Source organism: Quercus suber, unplaced genomic scaffold (genome assembly GCF_002906115.3).
Source record: "Quercus suber isolate HL8 unplaced genomic scaffold, Cork oak 2.0 scaffold_461, whole genome shotgun sequence".
NCBI lineage: Eukaryota > Viridiplantae > Streptophyta > Magnoliopsida > Fagales > Fagaceae > Quercus > Quercus suber.
Window position 1 is genome coordinate 174,399 of NW_027069912.1, and position 10,726 is coordinate 185,124.

General features: G+C 35.2%; 1 protein-coding gene across 1 annotated transcript in view; it reads left to right on the forward strand.

Moving 5' to 3' along the window:
* The first annotated feature begins 427 nt into the window (after positions 1 to 427).
* Positions 428 to 10,726, forward strand: part of LOC112026441 (tripeptidyl-peptidase 2-like) — a 24,588-nt gene continuing 14,289 nt past the window's right edge. Inside the window, 17 exon segments of the mRNA XM_065762519.1 lie at positions 428 to 837; positions 1,035 to 1,113; positions 1,219 to 1,256; positions 3,765 to 3,793; positions 3,902 to 3,962; positions 3,965 to 4,001; positions 4,092 to 4,209; positions 4,465 to 4,544; positions 4,912 to 4,984; positions 6,121 to 6,234; positions 6,304 to 6,354; positions 6,431 to 6,565; positions 6,733 to 6,804; positions 7,806 to 7,898; positions 8,417 to 8,444; positions 8,447 to 8,511; positions 10,572 to 10,670. Coding sequence (XP_065618591.1) covers positions 468 to 837; positions 1,035 to 1,113; positions 1,219 to 1,256; positions 3,765 to 3,793; positions 3,902 to 3,962; positions 3,965 to 4,001; positions 4,092 to 4,209; positions 4,465 to 4,544; positions 4,912 to 4,984; positions 6,121 to 6,234; positions 6,304 to 6,354; positions 6,431 to 6,565; positions 6,733 to 6,804; positions 7,806 to 7,898; positions 8,417 to 8,444; positions 8,447 to 8,511; positions 10,572 to 10,670 — 1,542 coding nt within the window. The 5' untranslated portion in view covers positions 428 to 467.

The window sequence follows — 10,726 nt, forward strand, 5'->3', positions numbered from 1 at the left end:
TTTATTATTAATAATTGAATAATATTAGAGATATGATTTTTTTTTATAAAAAAAATTTACAAACTATTCATATGGTAAATGGTAATTAATAAATAAAAAAATGATACTAATAATAAGGTTAGATGGAAATCAATAAAAAATTAATCATTATTTGTAAAAATATTGTTACTGAATTACTTGAAGATTTTATTTTGTCCAACTCTTGAAGACTCAACTGGGACCCACACCTGGACAGTGCCACTTTGGGACACACATGTCATAATGTTATCATACAAGGACAAAGTCAGTAATTTCACACAAAACGAGAGCACGCCACCCAAACCATATCCAACCAAACCCACACTCTCTCTAACTCTCCACCGCCTGTCCTTTAAAACCACTCCTCCACACCACTCACAACCACGCCACTCCGCCACTCCCACTCTCAAATTACCAAAACACCCTTATTCCAAAAAAAAAAATAAAAAATGCAAAACCCATTATTAATTAAACTTCCCAAACTGACCCCACCACCACCATTTCTCATCATTGGTATTAATAACACAAGAGGACCCAACATTAGCTTTATTAGCACGAAACCAAGACCAAGACCAAAACCAAGAAGAACAAGAAGAGAGTGTAGAAGAAGAACAAGGACAAGCAGTAGCAGGGTTAGGGCAATGCCTGGTTCTTCATTCGGCGAATCTAGCGGAGACGATAATGGTCGATTGAGTAACTTCAAGCTGAACGAGTCTACCTTCTTGGCTTCCCTCATGCCCAAGAAAGAGATTGCCGCCGATCGCTTCATCGAATCTCACCCTCACTTCGATGGCCGTGGCGTCCTCATCGCCATCTTCGGTAAATTTCATTTCCATCACATTTTTCCCTTTTCTGTTTGGTAGACAAGAAAGGAAAAGGAAAAGGAAAAGGAAAAGGAAAAAATTTTCATTATCAGAAGAGAAGGATCGAGTCAGTGAATTTATCTGTAATATCTAGGTTTAATTCAAGCTCAAGTCATTGAATTTATTTGTAATATATGCATTGTCTGCTTTCAGATTCTGGGGTAGACCCAGCTGCAGCTGGATTGCAAGTTACATCTGACGGGAAGCCGAAAATACTAGATGTTATTGATTGGTATTTATAAAGCTACTTGAGCAAAATAGTGTTATGTATGAATTGTTTCTGGATAGAGTTTGACCTCAGGTTTTTTTTTTTTTTTTTTTTTTTTTGGGTTTTCAGTACTGGGAGTGGAGATGTGGAGCACAAGCCGACCCAAAGTGAGTTACAGTTGGGCCGGTCTCAACTCTCCTACTCAGAACACTCAAGCCCATCATCGCAGGAGGCAACCTAGCCCAACCCGCAACACCAAAAGGCCCCCACAATGAAAATTTTTGGAACTTCTTCACCTTGGTCTTGTACTAAAGCCAATATACCATCACCACCAATATTAATATATATATATATATATAAATTATGACAATTTTTACCATAATAATCATATATTGCAGTATTAATAACAACAACAATGATGGTGACGATGGTACATTCTTAACATCATCATCCTCTTCCTCTACTATTACTACAAATATTATCAGATTTGACATGTAGTTAAACCCTACAAAAAATGTGCAATATCCACCTCTATGTGAGAGACCCATTATATAGTACTGTTATAACAGATACCACCTCCCCCACAGCAGGTCCAAATTGACAAAAGAAAGAGTTTTTGATGAGGTACAGTTAAAGGTTAATTCGAATAAGTGTTGGATCAATATCAACCAAAAACTATTATTTGTAGTGACTGAAATTGGAAAGTCAACGTTGCCTCAATCAATTGTCTGCAAACTAGACAAGACATTACAAATGCATTTCTTTTCTTCTTCTTTGAGAAGATTTGAGTGTTTTTTTCTTGGAGATAAGCAGCAATTCATTGGAATCGAAGCATAGATATGAACTTAAATGCACTTTTTAAAAGGGAGTTTCTTTTTTTTTTTTGGGTGAAATTTAAAAGGAGTTTCGATCCACCTAAGAATGTTAAAGAAATGGCAAGCAGAGTGCCATCGTTTTTGGGTTAGGTTTATAGTAATATTTCAAGAAGTCTGGCCAGTTAAGTGAGATGGAAAATACTTGCAGCTTGATGAGAGAATGAACCAAGTAATGGAGAAATTTAGGAAGCACAGACACTTCATTTAAAGTGTCGTATTTGTGTTGTACCAATGTCATATCGGTGTCATACCGACTGTTTTATGTTATAATTTTTAAAAGATTACTCATGTTACTGTATTGTACCTATGTTTGTGTCGGTGCTTCCTAGAGAGAAATCAAAGTGAATGATAGTGATACTATCCCCTAAAGTTGGAGAGAGCTAAAATGAAGTTGTAAAGTTGGAGCAATTAAGGAGAAAAGAGAACCATGTCTTGAAGGAATCTTACTTATCTCAACTAGAATTTCAAAAAATTTCGAAAGAATTTTGATTGTTGTCAAGTGTTAACATGTATAGTGTTGTGGGCTTTACGCCCAACTAGATTACTTGTATAGCACACATTCTTGTACTACACTCTTACTTGTACTGCACTCATATGCCTCCTATATAAAAGCACTCATGTATATTCTTTCACTATGAAATACAATACGATTGCATTCAGTATTTCTAACTTGGTATTAGAGCCACTGCTCTAACCTTTCTTAGCAGTCTTGTCTTTATTGGTGTTACTTCGTTCTCAACATTACTTTCGCCATCACAACAGTAGCTGTAGCCTTTCGATGTTGAACCTCCGTCGTCCTTGGGTTCCAAACCTGCAGACACCGCCGTTGAGGAGTCCCACATTGCAAAGACCACTGCTCCACTCTTCACCGCCTCGAAAATTGCTCCGATTAATTTTCTACAGACACCACTGAGATCGTCATACGCCGATCTACTCAGTCGTGGAAGTCTTGCAGTCAACGGAGTCTGCACACGCCCGCACGTGCTGCCATAGTAATCTGCGTCCAACGCCATGCCCTCATGTGCCTCCACGCGCCGCCTCCATCAAGGTTGTACTGACACGCGCCGTCACACGCTCTCACGCGCAACTTTTGTAAGTCACGCGCCTGCTGACGTCACTGATGATGTCATTCTACCCTGTCAGCCCTAATTGTTGACATCATTTGCTTGCATCATCCACTGACATCATCTTCGCTTGCGTCATCCAGCAGTTGACTTCTTCTTTCAACTTTGACTGTTGACTTCCACTTGGTTGACCGTTGACTTTTGGGGCAGTTTGACTGTTGACTTTTTCAAGGGGTTGACTTTTTGCAGTCCAGGTGCTCCTTGCTTAGTTTTTAGCGTAGATTTCATTTTTGCATATTTTTTTTTCTAAATGAAGAATAAGGACAGGTCTTCTTCTGGTTGCAATAATCGTCACCAATAATCCAGCAAACGTTTTTGCCATTTTTGCAAACGTTTTGGCCACAATTTTGAGACTTGCTATCATCACAACAAATCAGCTGTTTCCATTTCTGCTGCTACTGTTGCTAACATTGAGAGTGTCCAACCAATGGCTCCCATCTCTGCACAATCTAAGTCTTCATGACGCACTTTCACCATGTCTACAAATGACCTTAAAAACATCATCGCCAATGTCATTCGTATGGTTGGTAATGCATCTTATTCCTCTTCTCTCTCAGCTTTATCTGGTATGTCTCCTTCCTCTTGGCTTATGGATTCCGCTTGTTGCAATCACATGACACCTCACTCGTCCTTATTTTCTGAACTCAAACCTGCACCACACCCTCTTAATATTGAGATTGCAACCCCGCTGCTCTTCTAAACAAGGTGAAGTTGGCCCCCTTGTACAGATGATATAGGTTCTCTTATGAATAAATTTCTTTTGATGATGTCAATTGTACTGAAATACATATCTTTTACCTTTCTTTGTTCCAGATAAGAATTCCATATCGCCCTATTGATTCAAAACTTTGTACCCTTGCAACAAATCGTGACAAACTCCTTCTGGAAAACAGATTCTGGCACTGACATTAACGTGAGTTATGGTGTGATTTTTGCTCATTTGCTGCTTCATTTAGCTCCACTTTGAGTTTACATTGATCTATTTATTCTTCTAATTCTATAGTTACAAGTTCAAATTGGAAGATGCAGCTGAAGTAAAACCTCAAATACCATTACTTAACAACCGTGTATATGACACTAAATTTGAGTCTCAATTTTATATGATTTCTGACACAAACAAGGTAACTTGCTATTTCATTAGAATAAAAGTATACACTTGATATTTAAAGGAAGTTAAAGGGCATAATTAGCAATCTCAAATGTAATATTTTTTTGAATAACATACACAGAAGTAGTTGGTGAATTTTTTTCTTTTTATATTCTATTACTTTTCTTTTGCCTTTTTTGTTTTGTAATAGTTGTTCACTTCCAAATCCTATTTCATGTATATGTGCTGACCTAAATTCCAATTTTTCAATTTTTTTTTCCAATTATAGCGTATATATGCAATGGGTGATGTCTATCCAAATTTTTCAAAACTTCCTAAGGGAGAATATAATCTACAGCTATATCTAAGGTATGGGCCTCTTCATAACTGCATGCAAGCACATACTCTTTCTTTCTTCTTTTCTGCTGAAAATTGTGCCCATTTGGACTTGATTTATGCTATTTAAATTTGTATTCTAATTTTTCTTTAAATATAGAATATGTTACTATCTTGCCAAATAAACAGTGTAAACCACAACCAATGATGGACTGTCCTCTTTCTTAAGTTGACTGTTTTTGTTAGAAGAAGCACCAATATTGGTGTAATATTGGGAAGCTGCAATAGTTAAAACTACATTTATTATTACAATTAAAGAACTTCTGAAGAATTACAAATATCAGTTAATAAGAGGTGCGTCCACTGAAATTCTTTCTCTCATGTCAATTATCTTTTCCAGGCATGACAATGTGCAATATTTGGAAAAATTAAAGCAGTTGGTGCTCTTTATTGAAAGAAATTTGGAAGAGAAGGTGGATTATCATGTTCTTTAATTGCTGTTACAGTCTATGAGTTCTTTTCTTTGATGCTTCAAACATCTAGTTTAACCTTATACTTCAACAATTTACCTAATTGATTTTGCTTGATCTTATTTGTATCTTGTCTTCGCTTACTGAAAACTCAATGTTCCTACTACATTTGCTTTACTTGTTTCTTCTCAACAAAAATCTTGTGACTGAAAATTGAAATTTCATTTATGGAATTTCACTGAAGTATTTTGTGTAAAATCTGTAACCCTGAGTATCCTTTCAAACTGGCCTTATAACATGAGCAGAAATGATTGTATAGTTGAGAATACTTCCTATCATAGTTGTCTATAAACTTTCCTACCTCATGCATTGGATACACTTAACATTATTTATTGGCTCTACAATATCTGGTTGCTTAATTATTAGGATGATTGTCTCTCCCCCCACATTGCTTTGTCCTGTGTGTGTAGGTGCTTTACTATGAAACACTGTTTGGGAATTAGATTTTATCCTCTCTGTGTCTCTCCCCCACCAGTACATATCCCATGTGCTGGGTGGTGTCTTAAAAAAAAAAAAGAATTCTTACTTACATAATACTGTTCAGGAGTTGGTTAATTGGAATTGATTGAAAATACTTTGTTTTGCTTATATTCTGCATATGCTTATGTGTGTGTGTACTGGCAGCATATCTGTGCAATGCACAGTAATAAAAAAGTGTATATCAAATTAAAAAAAGATATAACTAGTATCATAGAAATTGCTCACCAAAACAAATGATTAAAAAAGCAATAGAAGTCATGCAATGAAAGAAGAGTAAACAAAGCACTATAAGTGCAGGGTCTTATAACTCTATATAAAATATTGAAACTGATGCAGTTCGGATTAATCTGTGCTTGAGATTTAGAAGTTTTTAAGTGGCATTGAAATTCAAAATAACAAAGATTATATTTTATAACCTGCTTCTGCTATTTAGGTATCAATATATGTTCTAGTGTTCAAAAGGATAATTTATTATAATTACTTTGTTCACTGAAATAATAAGTACCTATGAGTTGTTTGCTAAGGGTTTATGGGAATATCAATGTAGTTTGGATATTTTAACATCTATTAAATGTTTTGGTGGTTTCTTTTTAATGCAGGATGTCATTCGATTGAGCTTTTTCTCTGAACCGGATGGCCCTGTTATGGGAAATGGTTCCTTTAAAACCTCAGTTTTAGTTCCAGGGTATGGCACTAAATGATTTATTTGTATGGTTTACGTATGTTATTATGTTATCATATTTACGTATGGCTTATGTATGGTTTAATGCCTTTCTTGGTAGAAAAAAGAATCAATTTATTTGGGCTCACCATCCAAAGAAAAGCTTCCCAAGGTATTACATTTTCCATTCTGTTTCCATTCTAAAAATAATTTTTATGTGTTAACTGGTACTTGTAATATGTGTGCAGAATTCTACACAAGGATCATTATTGCTGGGGGCAATATCATATGGAAAGCTATCCTTTAGTCAACAAGAAGAGGGGAGAAATCCACTAAAGAACCCTGTGTCATATCAACTTTCTTACATAGTGCCACCTAATAAGGTTGAAAAACATTCTGTGATGTATTTTTTTTCCCTCTTTTGTTTCATTTGTAATGGTCTAAGACAATTCACAAATTTTTTTGGGTGACACTCATGTCACATCTGATGATATTCTTATCATTTTATTTCCAACTCATGTCCACTATCATTTGTCAAATACTTTGACAGCCTGATGAGGACAAGGGAAAAGGTTCTTCTTCAACTGGCATCAAGACTGTTTCTGAACGTTTAGAAGAAGAGGTAAGTGTGGTGCAGCAGTTAAATGTGTTAATGTGGTGTGGGTGTATTATAACTTTATGCCAAGTGATTTGCCTCTTTGCTTATATTATACCAATAGTTGTCAAATCATGTATTGTATGTGTTCCTTTGTTATTTTTCAGATTCTGTATGTATCATAACAAACATGATAAATTGAAATATGTATTTAAATATGCAAAGAAATATAGAAAATTTATTCAATCACTCTGCTCTTAGTGCTGCAAATTGGGCTCTCTATATGATATGTTTGAGAAATTGATTCTCCATTGCATTGCCTCAAGTAGGAATCAAACAAATTTCTATAAAATTAACAAGTCTTTCAATATGTTATGTAATTTGATAATGTTGCGTTCTTTGCCTTTGTGCTTGCATTCTTTATTATAGAATCTTCCAGGAGGTTTTACGGTTTTTCATACTTGTTTTGTCTTCTTTCCACCAAGAAAAAAAGTCAAAATGTTTATCATGCCTTGTGTGCAATTATATTTTTTTAAAATGTAAAGTATTGATCTCCCATGGTGAATTGGACATTGGGCCATAAGTATTGAAGAGAAAGGATAAGAGTTGGCTCCTTTTATGTGGTGGGCAGTATGAATTAATGGAGCCACATACTGATAACTACGAAGACTTTACCTTTTCCAAAGAATATGCATAAAAAAAGAAAAAAGAACACCTTTAAATGCTTGCTTTTAAATTCTATCAAAAAATGATGTTATATAATGAAAAAATCATTTTTCATTTTTCCTACATATGCATAGAATCACTAGTATGTGTAGTGACATTGTATTTATTATATTCTTCTAGGACAGAGCACATACACATGACAGTGACATATTTTAAATTTTGAAACTGATAGCATATTTCTGTTGTGACTGTTTCCATTTCTCCATGATCCAATTTTTCTGGACTGTTAGGTTGTTACTTGTAAGGTTTCCAGTTTGTTATCTGAGCTTTACAGATTCTTGATGCTGTTGCTTGTCAATCAGGTTCGAGATGCGAAGATAAAAGTTCTTTCAAGCCTAAAGCAAGATAGTGATGAAGAACGCTCAGAATGGAAAAAGCTATCAGTTTCTCTCAAGGTTAGAGCTTAGCTTCTTGTCATATTCTTAATGAAATTTAGACTTTTATATTTACGACTTAGGTTTTATTGGCATTATGTAGCAGGATTTGTGAACTTCAAGGCCAGTTAGGCCTGTTGATATTCCAGTCAGCTGGAACATTTAAATTTTTTTCCCCTCCAGTATAGTGGGATTTAGAGGGTGGCAATTGTTTAAGGTCTTTTTTGGATTTTTTTTTATGAACGTTCAGTATTTGTGATTGTAATTTTTGGGGAATACTTTAGTACACAACCTGTGTTCTTTGGTTCTTCCTTTATGTTTATTTCTCGTAGATACTTTATTTACTTATCCAAAAAATATAATTGGGATTTTGTGGTCATTCAAATTGAAGAATCTTGCTGTCACTTTTTATTTATTTTGAGTATTTGTCAAATTGAAGAACATTTTATTTAAGACTTTTCTGGAACTACTACTGGTCCTGGACTGCCAAATTATGCCCAAGGTGCTAAAGTCTCTCTGTCTCATCTGTTTTTTGGCAGTCTGAATATCCAAAATACACTCCATTACTTGCAAAATTTTGGAAGGCTTGCTTTCTCAGAGTAATATTGAGGACAAAATCCACCATGATGAAGAGGTAAGTACTATAACTAGTGTATGGTCAAAATGAATGTAAAATCTTGCTTATTTCATATTGATAATGTGAAACTCATTAAAAAAAAGAGAGGTGATATGAAGTCTATTTTATTATAACAAGCAATTATAGTATTCCAGTTGCCCTCTGTTGTATTTGTTTTGGGCTTCTCATATGACTCTTACACTAGTGCTGCAATGGTGCCTTCTTAAGGCAGTAATGTAGTGGGTCCAGATCTTAGATTGATATAAAAATGGTTTTTTATTTTTATTTTTTATTGCCAGTGTTAAAGTTACAGCTAGTGGGACTTGAATCCATGCTTGTTCCCTCCACCCGTTCTTAAGTTGGGGAGGAGGTGCCATGTTAGCTAGAGCCCATTGACATGGTTTTGATGTATGAGAATTTGAATTATTGTCTCTACTGTTTAAGTCTAATACACTGTTTAGAAGAGATACAAAGAAATCTTTTTTTTTTTTTTTTATTGATCGGTAAGAGATACACTGTTTTGAAAATTTAACAATTTTTTTGTTTGTAGGATGAGCTAGGTCTACTGTGTTAGAGTAGATTTCTTTGTATCCCACATACAGATACAAAGAAATCTACTCTAACACAGTGGACCTAGCTCATCCTACAAATAAAAAAATTGTTAGGGATACAAAGAAATCTACTCTAACACAGTAGACCTAGCTCATCCTACAAACAAAAAAATTGTTAAATTTTCATTTTCTTGATTAGACTGTAACTCTTACTCCATCATACATTATACTCTGAAGAAACCTTTAAAAAAAAATGTTTTTCACTAACCCTGATGCTGGTGTGAGTTAAAAACAATTTGCATCACAATTATATGTTTCAGTATCCCATAATTTACTGGAAACTGATCTCATTGGGCTTAACATATACAAATCGGCATAATCGATCCCTAGATTATTCTTGTGGGCCCCACACAGACCTAATACTTGGTGTGGTTCCCAATTGTCTAAGTAGAACTGAAGTGCAGATACCAATCTTTTGTAACAGTTTTGTACTTCATCACTCTCAAAAGATTAGGTTTCCACCTAGGCTAGATTCTTGGCTAATGGACCTACTACATGAAGCTACATTGGCACTAGACATTGGCTGCTACTCTCTTTTCTTTTTCTAATTATCTCTGTGGCTTTGCACGGTCAGCAAGCCTTCATAGACTTGTTTTTTTTTTTGTGAAAGCTGGTTAGAAATTTTGGAATTAAGTAAAACCATTTCTGATACCTTGTGACGACCATACTATCAGGGTGAATGTCCTTGGATTTCCTGGCAATTGGTTCTGGTGAATGAGGTCAGTTGTCCTCAGGTTTTACTGGCTAGAGACAAGTCCAAATGGCTCTTAATGAGAAAAATTCTCAACATTTATAAAAAAAAGATGCCTAGTGATGACCACAACTATGCTTTATTTGCTTGGAAATGCTTACTGCATTTTCTTCTTGACCTTCACCATATAAATTAGAGAGATTTTGAATTTTGTGGGGAAGGAAATGAGATGGTACTGCATCTTGACTCATAATCTTCTGCCTACTTAATCACAGTTTTCTTTATGTACGTGGGATTTTCATGGGTAGAAGAGAGCTTTAGCTGTTATGCATCAAAATGCAAACCAAAACAGGACAATGCAAATTGAGAAATCTAGCCATAGGCATCATATTTTAGGGTTGCTAACAGAAAGTTGATGCAAAGTTTGCTGAAAAATAATGAGTTTTTTTTTTTTTTTTTGAGTGTTGTTGAATGGGTCAAAATTTAGCCAATTCCAATTCCAATCTCATTTTGAGAGAGTGATTTTCAAAAGCATTTGGTCAAATGTGCTCTGTTGGATTTCTTATAAGACAGAGTCTAATATGTTTCATAGTTACTGAAAATTTTTATTTGCAATTTGGTAATATACAGGTCATTGCCCTTATGTACCAATTTATGGGGAGTGTAATGAATTAGTCATAAACTTTCCAGGTTTCCTTAAAAGCGTATACATTCCTAAATGAGAGGGCACATGTGAACTATTATTTTACTTGAGCTTATAAAGTTCCACAATGCAGGTTATTGACAGTGCAAATGAGGTGGTTGATAGTATTGACAGAGAAGAGTTGGCTAAATTTCTTTCGCTCAAAAGTGACCCTGAAGATGAGGAAGCAGAGGTGTGTATCGTCTTGTTGAATAATTGTTCCCCCCCCCCACCCCACCCCCCCCCCCC